The 21400-nt window shown below is 45.2% G+C and overlaps 4 protein-coding genes across 4 annotated transcripts; 2 read left to right on the plus strand and 2 right to left on the minus strand.

Moving 5' to 3' along the window:
- The first annotated feature begins 12665 nt into the window (after nt 1–12665).
- Nucleotides 12666–15826, plus strand: ACRALDRAFT_1062720 (uncharacterized protein). Its single transcript, XM_071016657.1, has 5 exons — nt 12666–12964; nt 13038–13253; nt 13379–13482; nt 13942–15138; nt 15221–15826. The coding sequence occupies exons 1-5, from the start codon at nt 12896–12898 to the stop codon at nt 15393–15395; spliced, it is 1761 nt and encodes a 586-aa protein (XP_070876137.1). The 5' UTR covers nt 12666–12895; the 3' UTR covers nt 15396–15826.
- Nucleotides 15827–17645: 1819 nt separating this feature from the next.
- ACRALDRAFT_2101603 (uncharacterized protein) lies at nt 17646–18793 on the plus strand (the record flags this gene model as incomplete). Its single annotated transcript, XM_071023068.1, has 2 exons — nt 17646–18144; nt 18207–18793. 2 exons carry the CDS (start codon nt 17646–17648, stop codon nt 18791–18793), a joined length of 1086 nt encoding a protein of 361 aa, XP_070876138.1.
- A 107-nt stretch (nt 18794–18900) lies between these two features.
- Nucleotides 18901–19753, minus strand: ACRALDRAFT_209002 (uncharacterized protein; the record flags this gene model as incomplete). The annotated part of the gene is made up of 5 exons (XM_071022560.1): nt 18901–19089; nt 19198–19224; nt 19268–19300; nt 19362–19470; nt 19500–19753. 5 exons carry the CDS (start codon nt 19751–19753, stop codon nt 18901–18903), a joined length of 612 nt encoding a protein of 203 aa, XP_070876139.1.
- Nucleotides 19754–19818: 65 nt separating this feature from the next.
- ACRALDRAFT_1069750 (uncharacterized protein) lies at nt 19819–21160 on the minus strand (the record flags this gene model as incomplete). Its single annotated transcript, XM_071017696.1, has 3 exons — nt 19819–20542; nt 20692–21019; nt 21094–21160. The coding sequence occupies 3 exons, from the start codon at nt 21158–21160 to the stop codon at nt 19819–19821; spliced, it is 1119 nt and encodes a 372-aa protein (XP_070876140.1).
- Nucleotides 21161–21400: the final 240 nt, after the last annotated feature.

A 21400-nucleotide genomic window follows, 5' to 3' on the forward strand; every position in this document is an offset into this window, starting at 1 on the left:
CTAAACTACCCCTTTTTAGCTATCTTTTATTTATTAGGTTATAGTATATCCTAAAGGACGACTATACTGCCGGGTAAGTATCTCGTGGTCTCTTAGCGAATATACTTACTATAGGAATATAAGGCAGTATTATATTAACCGTGATAGCGTTAAGTTCGTTATCTATAGCGTTCTTAAGGAGGCGCTAAACTATATATATATTATCCTTAGGCTATTAAGGAAAACCTATAAAGGGAGCGGCGTTATTAGAGATGTTAAATAGGCGATACGGTAGCCCTTATATAGGGAATACCTATTAGCTATTATTAGGGTTATTAATATAGCGGGGGCGTGTAGTCTTATTAATAGTGACACGGGTAGCGGGTATAATGTTAGCGGTGAGGACGGGACCGGCGGGAGCCGGCTCCTAGTAGTTAGTAAGGGATATAGATATTCTTAATATCTCTATTAGCCTGATTATAGTAATATACGGATAGGGGAATATAGGAAAAATATATAAGGGTAGCGGGGGTAATAAGCGGCGAAGAAATAGATAGGGGTAAGTTAGAAATAAACTTAACGATATAGGAAAAGAGAAGAAGAGAGGGAAAACGGGTTAACTAGAGCTAGTGATAGGGGATATATATCCTTTATCGATATCTAATGTTTCTAGGCGGTGCCTCCTTTATAAGATTGGCTTTAACTAGAGTTTCTATTACGGCTACTAATTAAATAAGGCCGTGATTATTAAAAAAAGGGTAATCCTAATACTATTTATGGTTTTCGGATAAAGGTAACTTAGTGAATTAGGCGCGGGATCTAAATACGGAAGTCGGCTTACTATATAACCGATCTGATTAGACGAAAAGATTAGATAGTACCTTTTTTATTATACCTATAGTCGCGACTATATAATAAAGCGACGTAAGGAAGGTAATCGTGAATCACGCTTAAAGCCTAATCTTTTTAGTAACTTAAAATAGGCTATTTATTTAACTACGCCTCCTTAAGTTACTAAAACTATAAATTACTAGGCTATATTACTTATCGTCGAGGGATATAAGGTAAAGGGCTACCGGCCAGAGGCGTATCTTTTAGGCTCTATATCTTTATATTATCGTATAATTCGATATCGTGTTTCCCTTAAACTTCTTATTAATAATAATAATAAGATTATCGATATATCCGCTAAAGCTCTAATCACGGGGCTTAATAACCTTAGCTCTTATAAGCGTAAGAAAGCCGTGGCTTGTTAGGAGTCGGTCTATCCTATACTATGCTTTTAGTCTAAGACACGACTTATCGCGGGTACGGTTAATAAGTATAATATTTTTATGACGGTCTAAGATATAGTAGTGAGTTCTCTTTACGCTTCTTATCGTGTTACCCTAATTAGGGTAAGCTAATATTATAGGTGTAGGTAAACTCGTATTTTATTTAGTACGAAGTGGCTAGTAAAGGTGGTATATCGTATATTAAGCTGGACTTTATAGGCTAGGTTATCTAAGGTGACTCTAAGGCTACTATTATAGGCCGGGTATAAGATAGCCTATTAAATCTTACTAATAGAGACGTGGAATAGGAGCTATTTAAGAAGGTAAGGTCTAGTAATAGTTTGTCTCTGTTTTATCGCCGTGTGTTTATAGCTAAGGACCTCGCTAGTCTATAAAGGGAGTATATTATAAAGATAGTGACCCGAGCTTATACGGTTAGAGCCCTAATTATCTAGGGGTTCGGGGTTATTAATAAGGTGCCGTGCTAGTGCTATAAGGAATGGTAGTCGGCTATAAATAATCGGGTTAATAATAAGATTACTTATCCTTTTTTTAAGTGCGTGTCGCTTTAACGTAATAATCGATTTCCGGACTACGCTAACTGCTATTTTTATAAGATAGCTTATACGTATCGTGATAATAAACTCCGAAAGCAGCTCTATTAGTCTAAGTAGGAGGTCTTATAGCTAGATAGTAACTATATAGGTGTTAGTTACTTTAATCTATATACTAAGGACTTACTAGTGCTGCTATAATCCGTATACGATAATAAGATATATTCGCCGCTTTCGCCTTAGTACGGTGTCTTCGTAATAAGCACTATTACTCTATGCCGTAAAAGTGCTTGGCAGATACGTGACGTTTATAAAGGAAGGGGTCTTAAACCGTGGGACTATATAATAGTATAGGTCCCTATATTAGCGTATAAATATAAAGACGACCTTAAGAAGTTCTGTTATACTATTTAGAATAACCCGATAAAAAGGGATTAAGAAGAGATGGTAGAGTAGTATTATATCCCCTTTATCTCTAGGGCTTAGGTTTAGCGGTATAAGTCGGAAGTATACGGCCCTAGTAATAGCGACTATAAAAGTAAGCCGGAGTAAGATATAGATAGGTAATTCGGGTAGTGATTACTATAATTAGGGTAACCTTAGTGTGATTAGGATATTTTATTTTAGTACGCGGCGTAAACGGGTAAAGGAAAGGTAGATAAATAATAAATATATTTAGTAGATATATCTTTACGGTATCCACTTAGTTAGTGCGTATAAATAGAAAATAATAATAGTAAAATATAAATAAAAGGAACTAATAAATAAAATAATAAGTGGAAGGGCGTGGAATAGGGTGATTAGGGTAATAAAGGGTAAACGGGGAAGAAATAGGAAAAGAGCGAGTTAAGGAGTCCTAAAAGTAGTGTTTTTATTTTAGGGGGTAGTGGTTAGTTTTCGACGATAAGCAAATAGCGGTGGCTTATATATCCTCGGCCCTAATACTATATATAAGACTCCTATTAAGTATAGTATTACTATAATTAGGTTAACTAGGTAGGAAGTAATAGTAGGGAATAAAGTATAAGGTTCTAGTATAGTCCTTATACTTACTTAGGTTAAAGTCAGGATCTCTAGGGATATAGACTTCGACTCTTCCTAATTATATCGCTTTCCGGAGCTCCGCTTTTAACCTTTTATAATACTCGCCTAGTATATTCTAAAGTCTCGCTAACCGTTATAGGAGTGCGTTAACGGTCTAATTAGGGGAACCAGCGTTATCTTAACGCTTATTATCCTCGGCCCTAACGTCTTTATTAGTCGATTTACCTAGGAGGAGGGGTGCTTTAACTAGCTCTTTATCGATAAAGGCGCCGCGGGCAGGGTATATAATTATTAGTTCTTTAGCGTAGTCCCTTTCTAGTATCGTCTAGTCTTCCGGCTCCTAGTGTCCGTCTTCGTCCTAGATGAATTTCTTAAGGCGGTTAGCGGCAAAAGTAACGCCCTGGAGCTCTTCCCCTGATAAAGTCGATAACCTAAAGGTTTTATTATCCTGATTAGACGATATAATACGAAATAGGCTATTCTAGCGGTAGTCTAGCTTCTTATCGCGGCTTATATTAATAGCTAGCTTAGTATCGTGTATAAGGATAAGGTTACCGACTCGGAGTCTTTACTTACGCAGGGTCCTGACTCTTAAACGGTTAATAGAGTCCGTCTTCTACTGCCGTTACTTATTAACTATATCGGTAGTAATCCTCCGGTCGGCTTCTAACTAGGCGAAGGCCCTTAGGCGTAGTAATATCTTTTCCTTAGGGGTCTTAACGCGGCCCTAGTCGAGCACTCTCTAAGTAAGGCAGGTCGTCTTAATAGGCGTGATAGCCTCGTAGCTATAAAGGAGGTAAAAGGGGGTCCTTCCGGTGGATACTCGGATAGTCGTGCGGTCCGCGAAAAGGACTATAGGCAGGATCTTATATAACGTACCGCGGTAAATCTTCTACTAGATAGCTAGCGTGTAAGCGATAGGCTTATATCCTACCTTATTTAGACTATTAGCGCGGGGGTAGTAGGCAGAGATAACCTTCCGCTTTATTAGGTATATCCGATTTAGCTTAATCACGCTGCCCTTATTCTTAGGACCTCCGTCTACGATAATATACTAGTATAGCCTATACCGGCAGATAACGTCTTCCTATAAGAATATCGCGATAGCTCGCGACGTGTTCTTTTATAGTAGATAGGCTTCGACTTATCCCGTGAATATATATTAAGCCTCTACTAAATAGTAGCTATTAAGATACTAGATATTAAGACTTACCTATATAAAAGGGAGGGCTTATTAAGGTAGTTAAGTAGCGATTAGGGGATCTTCGTGTGCTTTGCCTTAGCGGCTCTAATACTCGGCGTATACTTTAATAACCTCCTTAGTCTACTTATAAATACCGTCCTAGGTGTATAAGGGGGTAAGCTTCTAGTATATCCTATCCCTTATATAATAGCCTAACTTATTATAGGCCTTCCTAATTAGGGTAACCTAAGTATCTTTATCGTTAATCTACCTTTTAGGAGTCGAATCTTTCTTAGTAACTCTTATCTATAATAGACCGTCCTTTATAAAAACACGGGTCGATCGATCTTTAACGCGGCGGGTATTATAAGGGTCTATTCTAAAGGGTATCCGTAGGCTTATTAAATACAAGGCCACTTATTAAGAGAACTGGCTCTAGGTGATATCCGGGTCTAAAACGTTTTCGGCTAGGGTAGGGTTATTAAACCTTTTATCCGTATCCGCGAGGAAGATTCGGCTATTAATAAAGTCGTTAATATCTCCCTTTATAGCGTTATTAGCCTTATTAAATAGAGTAGCAGGTATCCTCGAAAGTCCGTTAACTATAGTATTCTTAGTTCCCTTAATATATTTAACCTTGAAGTTAAAGAGTCGGATCCAGGTAATCCACCGAGTAATAAGTACGCTAGGCAGGTCCGTGGCAGAACCACTAAGCTAGGACACTAAGGCTTAAGTATCTGTTTCTAGTATAAAGCGGACTCCGTAAAGATAGTTACGGAGTTAGCGAAGCACCTTTAATACTCCCCTTAGTTCTAGCTTACCGGCGTTATAGACCTTCTCTACTAGGCTCTATCTACCGCTTTCGTACCGGGCGATAGCTCTCTTCCCGTTGATATACTAGCCTAAGATCCCGCCCTAGCCCTTAATATATACGTCGACGATTATATAGATAATACTAGCCCCTTTACCGTACTTAATAGTAATCAGAACTAGTATAAAGGTTAGGGTAACCTTAAGAGTGTCTATAGCGTATTACTAAGGCTCGCTTTATAAGAAGATAGAAGTCTTTTTTAGTAGGTCTATTAACGGCCCCGCGATAATAGTAAAACGGTAGATCTAGATACGGTAAAAAGTGGTAAGACTAAGAAAAGAACGGACTTTAGAAATAATCCGGTACTTCTACCACTTAGTTAACTTAGCCACCTTAGCCTGCTTAGGGGAATAACTATCGGTTCCGTATATATAGCCCACGATAATAGCCGCTTTCTAATACTATTAGCTTTTAGCGCTAGCTATAGTGCCTTTAGCGAGCTTTATATTAAAAAAGACTTTATCGATATTACCGATATACTCGGCTATATAGCGGCGAATTCTAGGTCTAATTAGGGTATTATCGTAGGTAGTGGTCGGCCCTTTAACCGTAATATTATTAATAAAGGGTCGATAGTATTAGGGAATAAGGTCGTAAAGGATACGGGTTATAGTATATATAAATTAGGCTACTAAGTTAGTTACCCTTTATGGAAGGGTATATATCCTAAAAAGTCCTAAAACTATAGCGAAGGTTATTAAGTCCCTTAATTCCTTATCGAGGGTAACCTGGTTATAGCCGGAGAAGAAATCCAGAAAGGAAACTATCTTATATATACCGAAGTCCTTAGAAAACTCGTCGGCCCTAGGCGGAATAAAGGCATCGCGTAGGGTAATAGCGTTAATCTTAGTAGCAGAGTTAATAAGGCGTATATTACTATCTTTTTTCTTTACGAGGAACTAGGGGTTATAGTAGGCCGCGTAGCTTTCCTTAATAACCCCTTTATCCTTCCTATCCTTAATTATCTTAACGATAATAGATTCTAGGGCTCTCGGGATAAGGATCCCTTTCGCTTACTATGCCTTATATAGAACCACCTTAATCTTCTATAGCGGGGCGACTCTAGGGTTAAGCCTCCCGTATTCCTGCTAATCCTATATAAGGGCAGCTTCGCGGTTTAGGAGGGTCTTTATTAAAAGCTCCTTTTTTATAGGTAGTAGATAGTTAGTAGAGTCTAAGATATCTTTAAGTCGCTCTTCCGTGAGTCTTAAGCGAGGGGTAATCTTAAAGAACTTTAGGGTAATTAGGCTAATAAAACGGTTATCTTCCTATTCCTATATATCCTCGGGGATTTCCGCTAAGATCTTCTGCTTTTAGAGGGGGTCGCCTTTAGGGACGGAATTATCGGATAGCGCGTCGTCGATAAGGTAAATCTTAAGGGCTTTCGGTTTATATATAATATAGATAGCCTAATTAGGCCCGTGGTATACCTCCTCGATCAGGTCCTAATACTTTTTCCTCTTCGCGGTCCATAGCTTCTTTACGGCCACTATAACGGCGCTAGTAATACGCGCGTCTTCGGCCCTTAGAGCCGATAACGCTAATAACTAATAAGACTTCCACGCTTCCGACTTAAAATTAGTAAAAGTGATTTAGTATAAATTAGGCTAATTAGGGTAACTATAATAAGGATTTATAGAAAAATATAATAATAAAGGAAGAAAACGGTATTTACGGTATTATCGGGCTTCCTTATCGTATTTCCTATACCCTCGGCCCTAATTCTATAGTATCGCCCTTAAGGCCACGTATACCCTTAGTAAAAGTGGCTTAATCTCCTTAGAGAATATAAAGGCTACTAGAGACGCTGCGTCGGCGTCCCTAATCGTGTATTAGATTTTATCGCCCTCCTTTAGAACGTCTAAAGGGTAATAGTTAGCCTTTTCCTTAATAGATAGTAAGGTAGCGGCCCTAGGCTAATAGGTAGGGTCGCTATCCTAGAGCTAATATTAATTAGCCTAATTAGACCGATCTTTATTAATCTAATACCTTTTATTAGCCTCGTAATTCGGCTAGCTTTAGTTCCTCGGTATCTCCTTAATCTACTCACGATAAGCGATAGGTATAAGAATACGGGTATTACTAAGTATAAAGTCGGTATCGATCTAATTATCCCGGAAAGAAAAGGACGCTTTAGTCTCCTGGATCCACGGTATACTAAGTAGTATATCGGGCCCTAGACCGGGGAGAACTTAAAAGTTAAAAACGCTACTCTATCCGCTAACCTATAAACGCTCTTTAAGGTATCCTGTATATAGCTATCCCTTTTAGTTATTAATACCCTTAATCCGGATCTCGGTCTAGCTAATACGATATTCTAAACCAAAACGTTTTATAGTGTTTATAAAGATAGTATTAAAGGTGGCCCCTATATCGATAATAGCCTTAATAAAAACGTCGGGGTTATACGTTAGGGCACCCTTACGGGTAAGCCTATACTTTAAGACTATATATCGGGTAATAACTAGAGGGTTATCGGTTTTAGGGACTATCTCCCTTTTAATAATAGTAAGGGTATTTAAGCTAGCGTTATTAGGTCGGGCAAATAAGATAGTGTATCCCTTAGACGAAGGCGGGGGAGGAGGCATACTAGGGGGACCTCGTCTATTAAGGAAGAAGGCTTTATTAGCGGTTAGGCGAACGATCTCGCGCTAAGGTTAACTAGTCTCGGCGGTATATATCCTTTTATTATTTCGTAGCCTTATTTCCGGGTCGTTAATAAGGTGGTACTAGATAGGAACTTTAATCCGGAGATCCCTGATTTACCTATCTAGGTCTTTCTATACTTACTTAATATCGTAAGGGTTATCCGCGGAGGCACTAGCCTTACCTTTACTAACGACTTCTGGTTACTATTATTTAGGATATATCGGCGTTTCGTTTATCTTTACTTTTTTATTAACGACCTCGGTTATAATAGGGGTTAGGACCCGGTAGCTAGGACTAGGGTTTAACTTTTACGGATATTATTTAATAACCTAATTAGGGAAACGGATAACCTTAGGAGTAGGTTTAACGATCCTCCTACTCCTAGTCGTGTAAAGAGGCTAAGAGGGGGGCTACTCTTTCCGAGTATCCTTTAACGCGGTATAGATATCCGCCTACTAATAATCGGATATAATAGATATAAAATTAACGCTAATACTTACTATAGGAGCCTTAGCCTTCGCTTCTTCCTCCTTTAGCCTAGTATAATATTCTAACGTTACTTATATAACGTCTTTTATCTTAATAGGGAGGCTTCCGGAGTTAGTACTAATATAATAGGCTTTAGCCAGGTCTTTATACTTCCCTTAAAGGCGTGTGCTAAGCTAGTAGAGGACGGACCGCTAGTGCGGCTAGTCCTGCTACTTAAGGTATATATCCTAGGGGCAGGGCTGCTACTCGTTATTCTAGTCTAAGGCGAGGTAGTTAGGGTAGCGGAACCTAACTAGGTACTAGGTCTTATCTAGCTATAGTACCGCGTATTACTCGTGGCGGTAACGCTCCTATCTATAATAAAAGTAACGGGGGGGTTAGTTATCGATAGGGTAGTATTACGATAGGCCGCCGGAATAGGGGTAGGAATTCCTGTTTCCGTACCGCGGTAGCCCTCGCCTATACTACACGTTATCCTTATATATACCGATATTAGTCTAATTAGGGGTAATATAATAAGCTGCCGGAGCGGCGTCCTGCCTTTCCAAAGTGGACTATTTTAGGGCGGTATAGAATAGGGTCTTTAGGTAGGGGTCGGCAGCCAGGATCGCGTTAACCTTATCGGCTCCTACTCGGCGCGAGAGGGCCACGACTTAGGGGACCGCGTTCCTAATAATACCCGTACCGTTATAGACTATAGAGATAGCGCACTTCTTTAAAAGCTCCGTTAACTTATCTATATCACTTCTTATCTATACGGCCGGTTTAGGCACTATAATAGGCCTCTATAAGATAGTTGGCGTATATATTATCGGGTTAGCCTAATTAGGCTAAGGCATAATAGCTAGTATCGGTTTAGCGGTTAGCGTAGGAGTAGGAATATCTATAATACTCGCTACTTTATTAATAGGCCGCCTATCAGCTACCTAAATATCTTCTACCCACTCCTTTAATATATCTAATAAGTTATAATACCTGCGTAGTCGGTCCTTTAGGTTAACGAACTTATACTTTATCCGGTTAATAAGCTATATATTAATATCCCTATATAAGATAGCGAGGAAGATATCGTAAAGCTTATAGTCTTCGATAAAGGTGCCGCCGACCTTATCTACTCTCGACTTCTAAACTATAACGCTTATTAATAGCTACTTAACTTACTAGACTATCTTAACTTTTTTATACTTATAAGTAAGTCGTAACTAGTATACTTAGTTAGATAGGTCGAGCTGCTAGTTAGGATCTAGGTAAGAGTATTCGTTAATAAACCGCTGCTTTAAGTGCTTCTATTAGCCGCCGGCTACTTTAACTAATCGGATTATCTTATTAACCGTAGGACGGATACTAGGCTCCGTGAATAAGCTAACGTAGGAGATCTTATCGGCCTCGCTAAGGCGGTTAAGCTTAGTATAGTCTTTATAGTCCCTAAGGAAATTAGATAGGGCCCTTCTACTAAAGCGAGGGGCTCCTACAGCGAAGGGGTTTAGGGGCGCGCGAGACGTAATAGTAGCTCGAGTCTTCTTATCGTTATATAGGCTAATATACTAATAGATAGCTACGAGCGTCTCTAAGGTAAGGCTTACCTTAAAGTTCTTAAGGACGTCGTTAAAAGATATAATAGCTATAGTGGGTGCGTAAGCCTACTAAGGAGCGCTTAGTCCGGGGGAAACAGGGGGAATAGGGGAAATAAAGGGAATAGGGGGAGCGGGGGGAATTAGCCCGCTGCTAGGGTTCGGGTTACCCTGACTAGGCGAAGGGGAAGCCGATATAGCTCCGTAGCCGGATACCAGGACGCCCTAACCATAAAAAATAGTCGTTAACGGGCCGATACCGGGGTCTACGTCCCCTTACTTAAGCGAGGCGGTCGCGAGAGAAGGGTTAGCTATAGGAGCGGCGTTACCCTGATTAGGCGTAACCGTGGTCGCTAGGGTTAGGATAGCCGTGTATATACTATTATCGTTAGGCTTAGAGTCGCTATAGACTATAACTATAAGGGGAGGGTTATAATAGTCGGTCTACTATAAAGCCGTTATATTATTAAAGGGGGGGGTTAATCTATTATAATAATAGGTTTAGGCAGATTAGGGGAATTAGGGTCTTTAAGAAAGAAAGGGTTAAGAAATAAAAAGTAATCGTGTATTAAGTCTATAAGTCTAAGGATAATTCTATTTAGCGATAGGGGGTAGGAGGAGCCCTTTTCTTAGGGGCCCTAAAGGATATAATATAAGTACTCTCCGCTAAGGCTTAGGAGGGAACCTACTATAGTTAGACTAATAGAGATACCTATAAGGAATAGGATAAGGTATCGCTAGCTATTATAGGAGATTAATTTAAGTTATATCCGGGATCCACTAGTAGGTTTACCTAACCGCCGGGTCTATAAGGGCGCGGTATCTCGGGGCTCCTCGATAGGTTCTTCTAACCGTCAGGGCCTTATATAACTAGATTTTCTTAAAATTCTTAGGGCTAAGGACTTACTACTATTTATATAGGCTATCGTTACCCTAATTATAGTAAGGTTAACCCTATACCTTTATTATTTCGTACTTAGAGGATTATAGTAAAAGATTTTTTTATATTTAGGCTCTACGGCCCCTATTAGTCTATATCCATAGCTTTTCCTATTCCGGTAAAGGAGCGCGCCCTCTATCTTTATATCTATATTATATCCGGAATCTGTTTTATAGTTAATCCATTCTTTATTCCACTTATCGTACCTTTTTCTTAACGGTTTTTCGCTTTTCTTCCTACCTTTACCTTATCGGCGGTAAGGGCCTATCTCTCCGTCTATAACTCTTATCTTATTTTTAGTAAGGAGGATCCGTCCCTGTTTTCTGGTTATTAGGTTTTATTAAGGCTATATAGGGGGCAGGTTTCCTAGGCTATTATCGTAATCTTAATACTAATTTTAAATATTAATACTTTATTTTAATCTTAGCCCCTTAGCCGTATACTTCCCTTCCTATTTCCGTAATTAATATATAGTTTATTTAGGTAGGCCGGAACTCCCCTCGAGTATTTTCGGTTACCCTAATTAGACGATCAGGACTTCCTAGGCACCGAATAGATCCGCCTCTAAGCACTAATTATAGAAAGGCGAAGCCGTTACTATACAGAACGGCTTAGGTAGTATAATCTCGGATAAGTCTTCGATAATAGGTATACTTAAGACCATAAAGTGTATATAACCAAAATAACACATATAATAAGGAGACCTTTAGAAAAGGTTCCTAGAGGTGCGCGCTGCTCTGATTAGGGTAATATAGCTTAAACGAAATGAATATAATAAATATAGCAAAACTTAGGGTTAAAAGGATAATGATTATATAGGATAATAAGCATCCTCTGTGTCTGGGTGGCGTCGCCACGTATATATAATGTATAAGATAAATGAAAAAGCGCGCGTCTTATAACGTCACGTGACGTCCTAACGATATGGCACTGGGTCTCCGATCCACCCCTTTATATTATACGGCAGAATAACCGGAACGCGTAAAAGGATACCGCCTACTAATATCGTGGAAGGAACTACCGTGGTGTTATTACCTAAAGGGATATTAGGATGCGTAGGTACCTTACTAATATATACCTTTCCACCTTATTTCTATATAAAGATATATTCTTATTAAGTATATAAATATAAAGTAGTAAAAATACCTATACGATTCTAGTTAATATATTAATCTCTAACAGAATACTATAATATAGATAGATAGCTAGACTAATAATATATATCTAAATAGCCCTCTATTATATTAGTAATAATATCTAGTATAAACAGCTGGCCTTATTATATAATAGCTTATAGCTTAGTAAGTCTGGCGTGCGCTGTCACGGTATTATTAATATCATAATGTTTACTTAGTTTATATACTTATTTAAACAGAAAAACACATAGCATTAATGGTGTAGGTAGCTAAAGTAACCAGTATGTATATATTATGCAGTTACCACTATTACTAGCCTTGTAAAGTGACTAACAGGCCATAGTAGCGACACTATGTATACATTCTGTCTGCTTAGCCACTCTGTCAACAGTGTGTTGACGGTTTTGCCGCTGGCCACCCTCTGACCTATAACCCCCCCTGCCCGGGTAGGTAGGTAGCCAAACCCATCAATGGCCTTGCACCGAAACTCATTCGTATATCCCTCAGTGTTATGCCCAAAATCTAGATAGCACGCTTCTCGAATTCTCTCTGTACCGGCGGCAATTCAGCGTATTGTCCTTGTTCACGTAAGATGAAGCCGCTGATATGCAGGCTATAGGACTTATTAGCCTGCCAATAGGTCGCGAACAGAAATCGACGTTGATAGCACGAGAGTAAAGTTTGTTGGGTTGGGCTCAGATTTGCGTTTGATATCAGAATTGGGATGAAAAAGGAAGCCAGAAAGTTTTTGTACCTAATAATTGGCTATGGTGCTGAAGTTCAGCCGAGCTCCTAAAGTAATTTGTAATTCGGCTTATGTAAGTTGCTGAAATTCATGTGGGTCGCACTGTGTACTCCATGCAAAAAAATGTTGCCTTTGCATTGACGAGGCCAGAGCTCCCTCCCCATGGAATTCTAGGTCTCGGCACGGCAGCAAATCCCAGCCTTCTTTCTTACTTCTGCGCCCATCGCCTGGATAAACCGAGCCTCTGTATTCTGATTCATCAATTAGCTTCTCTCTTCCACCTACCATCTGGAACTTCCTTGGTTTTCTCAAGCGCATCGACCAGTTCTCAACAGCTATTCTCTGGTGCCATTCTCAACTTCTTGTCGCACCCATACAGCACTTTTTTTCCCCTTCGCCTATTTGACACCCAGCTTCGACACTCGATTCGCAACATCTCCTAAGCAAGCCCGCTACCGTCATGGCCGACTTTGATCATTTCGGCAGCACCGAGGAGCTGGCGGAAATTAAGAAGCTCCAGGCTGAAGTCGTACGTCAGACTCTAGTGCTCCCCATATCGTCACTGTTCTGGCAGCTAATCGTCTCTTCTCTTTCCACAACAGGAAGCCGATACAGATAGCTTCGAAAACTGGGAGAAACTCGTCCGCGCCTGCGAGGGCCTGGAAGGGGGTCTGAACCGCAACTCGAGTCCTCAAGCCCTATCCACGCTTCGCGATGCATACGACCGCTTCCTCCTCAAGTTCCCGCTTCTCTTCGGATACTGGAAAAAGTACGCCGACTTGGAATTCAACATTTCCGGGCCCGAATCTGCCGAACTTGTAAGATAACCCGATGGCCCTCTGCGAACGCCAGCATGCTGTTCCAAAAGCCATCTCCCTTGCTACTTCAACTACCCATACACTTCAGCTCCCGGCTCAGACCCTGCTAACACTGAGCGTTCTAGATTTACGAGCGAGGATGCGCGAGCATCACCAATTCTGTCGACTTGTGGACTGAGTACTGCTCCTTCAAAATGGAGACGACTCACGATCCACCACTCGTCAGGGAGTAAGTGAAGATGGTGACTTTCCTTCCCCTTCCCCTTTAACATCACCATCATCATCCGCAGCCTGCCGTACTGGCCGCTCGCACACGCGCACCGTCGGCCGCGAGGCCATGTATCACCCCAGGCGTCGCACTTGGTCGCTTCGGCGTCAGCCGGTGAGAACCGCCAACCACCAGCCGTACCCTTACCCTGCTGAGACGCGCTCTCACACCAGTGACCAGGCTCTGCTGAATGAATTCTCCACCTGACCCGTGTCTGGAACCTCCGCTTTCCGCTGCACACACAAGCATCATTTTCGTATTTCCACCGTGCATCTTCAGATCTTGAAAGCATGGGACTTGGATTCGCTAGCTCATCTCCCAAACTTCCCCCCTTCGTGTACATGCCCTCCTTCCTCTACTGCGTACCTTAGCCCTCTCCTCGTTCCCCCTTGTCCCTTTCTTGCTAACATCGGAGCGTAGTCTCTTCGAACGTGGCGCGACGCATGTTGGTTTGGATTTCCTCGCTCACCCGTTCTGGGACAAGTACATTGAGTATGAGGAACGCCAGGAGGCTGAAGATCGCGTCCTCGCCATCCTCCGTCGTATCATCAGCATTCCCATGCACCAGTATGCTCGTTACTACGAAAAGTTTCGGCAATTGTCGCATGCGCGCCCCCTCGCCGAGCTTGTTGAGCCAGATGTGCTTGCTCAGTACCGATCCGAGGTAGAGGCGCCTCATGCCGGCCAGCAGAGACCGGAGCTGGAGGTCGAGCGGGATATCCGAGCCAAAATCGACAGCGTGTACTACGAAATCTTCACCCAGACTCAGAACGAGACGAACAAGCGATGGACGTACGAGTCGGAGATCAAGCGCCCATACTTTCATGTCACGGAGCTCGAGCATCAGCAACTCGCCAATTGGCGAAAGTACCTCGACTTTGAAGAAGCGGAGGGCAACTACACCCGGGTCGTATTCCTGTACGAGCGATGCCTCGTCACTTGCGCATTCTACGATGAGTTTTGGTTCCGCTATGCCAGATGGATGTCCGCACAGGAGGGCAAGGGGGAGGAAGTCAGGATCATATACATGCGCGCGGCAACCCTTTTCGTCCCCATCAGCCGGCCGGGCATTCGACTTCAATTTGCGTACTTCGAGGAGAGCTGCGGCCGGATCGACATGGCACGCGATATCCACGCGTCCATCCTTATCAAGCTTCCCGATTGCATTGAGGCCATCACCTCCTGGGCGCACCTGGAACGTCGCCAGGCCGGTCTGGAAGCGGCAGTGGAAATCTTTAAGGACCAGATTGACTCTCCGCATGTGGACCTCTTCACTAAGGCTGCATTGGTTACCGAGTGGGCCTTCTTCCTGTGGAAGGTGAAGGGATCCTCGGAGGAAGCCAGGAACGTCTTCCTCAAAAACTCGCAGTGGTATGCGGACAGCCGCGTCTTCTGGGAGAAGTGGCTCGAGTTTGAACTGCAACAGCCCTCGACCAAGGAGACGGAGGAACAACATGCGGATCGTGTAAAGCACATCTTTGATGAGTTGCAGCAGAAGAGCCGCCTATCCGTGGCGACCAAGAAGCACCTGTTCCAAGTGTACCTCGAGTATCTCCAGCAGCGGGGTGGCAAAGATGCGATGAAGCAATTCCTGCTTGTCGACCGAGAGATTTTCGGGTGAGTCTATTTTCTTGGGCTGTTTTCCCCGTTTCGTTACTCCGCTTCCGCCGTCTCGATCTGAAAGCTGACCTGAACCTAGGCCACCGTCTATCTCTGTTCTGGCAGACAGCAAGGTAGCCGGTAAAGAGAATGGAGTGGCGGGGTCGGAGATGGACGAGGCAACCAAGGCCAAGGCAGAAGCGAGATATCTGCCCTACTACCAACTCCAAGGGAGCGTAGCCGCCGAAGGCCAGGGCACGGCAACCTTCCACTGATTCGCCATGTCCTTGCCGGGCATGTAAAGCATGTGAACCGCTGCTGTAGAGCTCGGGTTCCGTGATCACGTGTATTCAGTATAATCGCCGGCACTACCTGCAGGGGGATATGGCCTGTCTGACCTCCCTCCTAATTCCTAAGGGATGTTTCATGTATGATATCTTCTGTTATTGTCTCCTCTTTTTCGGTTTGGTCTTCTCGGCGCGGCGAGGGTAGGATGTCGTTTTGAGGTGGTCAGCTGTGTCTTAGGAACACTCGGAGAAGCAGAGACAGGTTCTGGGCTAAAGGAATTGGCTGAAGTTTGATGGGGTCGGAAGCCGTGAGGCGGGCTCAATGGAGATATCTCCATGGTCGTTCAAGTTGAGCCGTCGCGGAGTGATTAGATAACCGTGTCAAAACTGCAGTTTATATTCTTGAACGGTGATCACCTATCTCCTCGCTTTGCCAGTTCTAAACCCGTTGCGACTAATAGACGGGCTTGGTGTCCTCAAACATACATGCTTGTGCATAAGGGAAAGGGAACACGGCACACACCACGTATGTATTGAGATGCGAACACAAATGGGACCCAGCACGCCAAAGCATTTCGGTTTGCTGGTCCGGATAATAAGACGAAGCTAGGGAGCTACCGTGCTCCTTACGAATCCACACGGGAGCCAAGGGATAAGAATGGCTTGAGATGGGAGTCGGCGCCGAAACGCGCAAGAACTGGCAGGAAAATCTGTGTGAAGCAAGTCGGCTACAGTGATGCTAGGGACCATTTGGGACCTGGAATCGGCCTAGTAATCTATGTAGTGTAGTGTAAAAGTCACACCACCAGCCCCAGATTGCTGAACACCTAGGTAGTCATCCCAGTTCACTGGCGTAGAACATCTTGCTTATGGTGTGGATCCGCGAAGGATTGCAGCAGTGATGGCGGTCATATTAACCTACATAGTTACAGTAACTCGACATAACTGTCGAGCCGATGTACCTATCTACGCACACCTTTACGTGGTGCTATAAGTACATCGGCTCGACAGTTTTGTCTCGTCACTGTATGTACGAATACATACAACAGCAGTCTATTGAATAAAGTGAATACATTGATTGGCGTTAAGATTCTTGGTTCATCCATTCGTCGATTTGTCATCCCGTAGCATTTGTTCCGCAACTGCCCGCATCGGCTTCGGGCGAAGGAACCGGCAAATCCATACCCGGGATGATGTGTTCGGATCATGTTATTCCGTCCCTTTGTGAGAACCTTAGCCATGCAGTGTACGTTGCACCGTCAGCCAGCAACGGTCACTAATACCAGCTTACAGTATGTACATATTCATATATGGTACAACGATGTGCATGTACGTGTACGACGTAGGTAATCTCCTTACGGAACCCAGCCGTCCGTATAACTGGAGTAAATTCTTGGCATCATGTAATGACTAACCAAACACGTGTCAGGTATGATGCTCTCTTAAATAGATACCTGCAAGTTGGAGTGTGTCTTCGAGTGTTGTAGGTACCTACGAAGTAGTTAACGGCTGACTAGAGGCCTCGGATTGCGACGCCAGTCAATGACCTCGAATGCCGAGATAAAAACACCTTTGTGTGCCGGACTGGTTTAGAAAGCACCAGAATCATCCGACCCCATAAATTAATGGATTCCGTTAGAGTGTGATACCGAGTCACGGTAATTCGCGTTGCTGCGAGGAAAGTCCTTCCAGGTAGACTGGAGTGGCAACACGAACCAATGATAGTCTTCCAATTTGTTATCCGGTTGCGGTGGGCCCCATATGTCCCCACCCGGAGCTTGCCCGGCCCCGAGCAAGGGATCTGAAGGAGGCAAAGACGTACGAATAGGTGGAAGGTTTTGAAACTCGTCCTCAACCTTACCTTCCCTCCCGTTTCTTCTTTCCGACACATTTTCCTATTTCCCATCACACATCCCTTCGTTTTCATTTCATATCCCTCTGTCTCTCTCTATTCCATCGGTCTCCCCTCATTGACCTTTGATTGATCTCTGGCGACTCGTTATCAACGTAACTCTCATCGCTTCGTTCTTTGATTGAAGGTATGTTTGTTTACACATCTCTTCCCTTCAAACTGGCCATGTCAGCTTCAGCTCTTGGCCTTCTCCAACACGCCGATCCAAGCCCGAACACCTCAGTTGTCCATACGACGCGAGATTCATCCATCCACTCGCGACTTTCCACATTTCCATCGCCTTCCCAGTTATCAATTGCTTGACTAACCACACGTCGATCATGCAGATGGCCGCCAACGTTTCCCGTCAGTTCGCCCGCAGCGCTCTGCGCTCTTCTGCCCGCGGCGCTTTCGTTGCCGCTCCACGACAGGCCTTCCGCAGCCAGGGCCGCCGTTTCTACTCCTCCGAACCCCTCAAGTCTGGCAGCTCCACTTGGATCTGGGTCTCTGGCCTGGTCGCTGCCGGCGCTGGTGGTGCCTGGTACTACACCCAGCAGGGTGGCGTTTCCGCCGGCTCGGCCCCCAAGGTTATCACCAACCCCACCAAGGAGGACTACCAGGCCGTCTACGACGACATTGCTGCTCGGCTCATCGAGCACGACGACTATGAAGATGGCAGCTATGGCCCCGTCCTCCTTCGTCTCGCGTGGCACGCCAGCGGCACCTACGACAAGGAGACCGGCACTGGTGGAAGCAACGGCGCCACCATGCGCTTCTCGCCTGAGGCCGACCACGGTGCCAATGCAGGTCTCAAGAACGCCCGTGACTTCCTTGAGCCCGTGAAGGGTGAGTTCCGCAATGACCTGTCCCGTCAAACAAAGTCCACTATATGCTAACGCACACCGCAGAGAAGTTCCCTTGGATCACCTACTCCGATCTCTGGATCCTCGCCGGTGTCGCTTCTATCCAGGAGCTTCAGGGTCCTATCATTCCTTACCGCCCCGGTCGTGCTGACCGCGACGTCTCCTTCTGTACCCCCGACGGACGCCTTCCCGATGCCTCCAAGGACCAGAAGCACGTCCGCAACATCTTCAACCGCATGGGCTTCAACGACCAGGAAATTGTCGCCCTCCTTGGTGCCCATGCCCTCGGCCGCACCCACACTGACCGCAGCGGCTATGACGGCCCGTGGACCTTCTCTCCTACCGTGTTCACCAACGATTTCTTCAAGCTGCTCCTTGACGAGAAGTGGCAGTGGAAGAAGTGGGATGGTCCCGCCCAGTACGAGGACAAGACCACCAAGAGCCTCATGATGCTTCCCACCGATCTTGCACTTGTCCACGACAAGAACTTCAAGAAGTGGGTCCAGACCTACGCAAAGGACAACGATGCTTTCTTCAAGGACTTCTCCGACGCTCTTGTCAAGCTCTTTGAGCTGGGCGTCCCCTTCCCTGAGGGCAAGGAGCGTTGGATCATGAAGCCCACCAACAACTAGATTTCAAACCTATGTTTCCGAAACAAGTAATGCCGACTCACGCCGCGGCTGCACCTCGCCGCGTCCTAGATGATTACAAGACATTGAGAGAAGAGCGATCATAAAGCCTAGACCTGGCGAGAACAACATAAAGAGAAGGGGAAAGAGACGACGCCGAGTTTGACGTTTTCCAGCACTTCGGAAGGCATACGAGGGTGCTGGCTGATACCCTTGAGTGGATTTGCCACTGGAAGCAACGACACTAGATGTCGAGGGGAGCCGTCGGTAATAATGCGCGGGATGCTCGGGCACGTCGCCTGGGATCCTGCGTCTGTTCATACAATATGTATTATAGCATGGCTCAATTAAGATTTGGCTTTTTTAATTTCGCATATCTGAAGGTCCGCGTCTAGTCTTCGTTTGACTTCTGCAATCACTTTGCTCCGTATTCCCTATGTCACTTGTCCCCGAGGGTTATCCTGGGTCAGCATTGACTTGCGAAGTGGTAAAGGTGTAGAAGCATGACGTCTCCCACGCAAGAATTCAATCAATCGTTTCGGATAGCTGGCTAATAATGCTTTACTACGACCGTCTGTCTTCGCATGTGGACGAACGGCCTCATTTTTCTTTCGTCTTCATGGGCCTTGCAGATGTAAAGACGCAGGGGCCGCACTAGGTTAGATTCCATCCCGACCCAGCTCGTTTGACCAGGTGCCAAATATCCGACATGCTCAGCATTCCAGTCTTGTGTCCTGCAGTGGAGAATATCAACGAGTGCGGGTGGATATGTGGCTCCCCGTACCATATTCCAACCTGATCCGAAGCATTGATGATGCCTGAGAGAGCATTTCCTGAGGACCGGGACACGATGAAAAGTGCATGTATGTTGGTCGAATCGTGCCGCATCCATGTGCATCGTCGGGCACGGAGAGATTCAAGTGGACCGAGAATGATTGGGTGAATCACCATCGTCTGCCGCATCGAACCGCTATACCCTCATTGGGTGTGTATTAGGAGCGAAGAATTTGCACGGGCCAAATAGGTTATCAGCTCTCGGTCCCAGGTGCCTTCGCCTCCTTGGAGTCGCCGATATCCCTAGGGTCCAGGCCCAGCGCCTCGAGCTCACGCACCAACTCATTGATCTTGATCACCTTGGCAATCTGCTCGGGTAGCAGAGCCTCGCCGTCTTCTTTCTTGTTCTGCAGTTCCCGTGCCTGCCGCAGTTTCTTCCTGAGACCTCTGGCCTTCCTCGCGCGCTCGACTTCGGCGTCCGTGGGGCCCGGTTCCTGACCTCCTTCCGCAACAGTTGTGGCCGCCGGCTTATCATCCTTGGTGGGCTCGGCTGCACCGTCGTTGTCGTCCTTGGTGGCGGCCTGCCCCTCCGCCTCAGCAGCGGCCTTGGCCTTCTTCCGAGCCTCGCGCCGCTTGGCGTTCTTGATACTGGCGGCGGAAGATGAGGTATCGGGTTTATCGGCGGTCAGGCCTTCCGCGCCGGGAATGCCGGCTCGCTGGCCGCGGGAGGAGCGGGCTTCGGCGGCGCGCGAGCGGTAGAGTTCGACATCTTCGGTGGGCCGGAATCCTGGTCGGATCTTGATGGCTTTGCGCGTGGTGCCGTCGGGGCGCTGGGACTCGGGGATGAAGCGTTCACCGGTCTTATCGGTGATGATACCCGCGTTGGTGGGCTGTGCCCTCCTCGGTCCACCGGTCATTGTAGCAATCGTGTTCGTTTGAAGTGTGGGGGAGCGATTGGTGTTGGTTTGATGGCCGATTCTGCAAAGGAAGCACACTCCTCCAAGCGAAGGTGCTCAGGATGTGTATGGCTGAGAGTCAATTGGCAGTTGGATGCGGGCAACCTAGCGGCGAATATAAGGTTAACAGTCCACTCTGTGAAAAACACGCATGCGCGATTCGTCACATACAGGGCTGGCCAGACGAGAATTGCACCATGAGGGTTTAATAACCCAGACGCATGTCGTTTTCCCCAGGACAGCGGACGAGGAGGGGTACAGAAAGTGTGTGTTGGGGATAGAGGGCTTTCCACGGCCACGCGATACAGACGGGTTTTCAGCGATATTTTGTTTGCACCATGGGATGCAGTGAAACTCTGTCCCTGGGCTGGCTTTGGGCACTGGGAAAGAAGCCCCACGCAGGCCTGTGTGATGGTGTGAGGGCAGACCAGATCCCCCGCCATGCGGTCGATGATTAATCGGAAATTAGGAGTACGGACGGATGTCGCGAAGTAGGTAACTTTCAGTTGTATTCGTACGAAGTACAATCATTTTTCAAGCAGCAAGGCATTCAATTACATCACATTTACTTACTGGCACGTACGGTGTGATAGTCATCGTCGAGAGCCTGATTCTTGGTTGCTGGGTTCACTAAATCCATGTTCTCTTTTCCACCTCTTTGACACTTCGCGGCAAGCGACCAAAAGATGCTTTAGTCAAGGCAGATCCATACAAAGACGGTAGGCAGGGCCATGTTTTACGGTAAATACGGTAAACGATCGTTGTTCAAGAATTAAAGGCACTGGCGTGGCGTGGATGCCTGCGCCGAAACATAGCAGATGTGGACAAGAATTTGAATGTAAAGCCATTGGCCTCTTTCGGTGTTCCATGTGGTCAAGTG

This window comes from Sodiomyces alcalophilus, assembly GCF_042370955.1.
Source record: "Sodiomyces alcalophilus JCM 7366 unplaced genomic scaffold ACRALscaffold_3, whole genome shotgun sequence".
NCBI lineage: Eukaryota > Fungi > Ascomycota > Sordariomycetes > Glomerellales > Plectosphaerellaceae > Sodiomyces > Sodiomyces alcalophilus.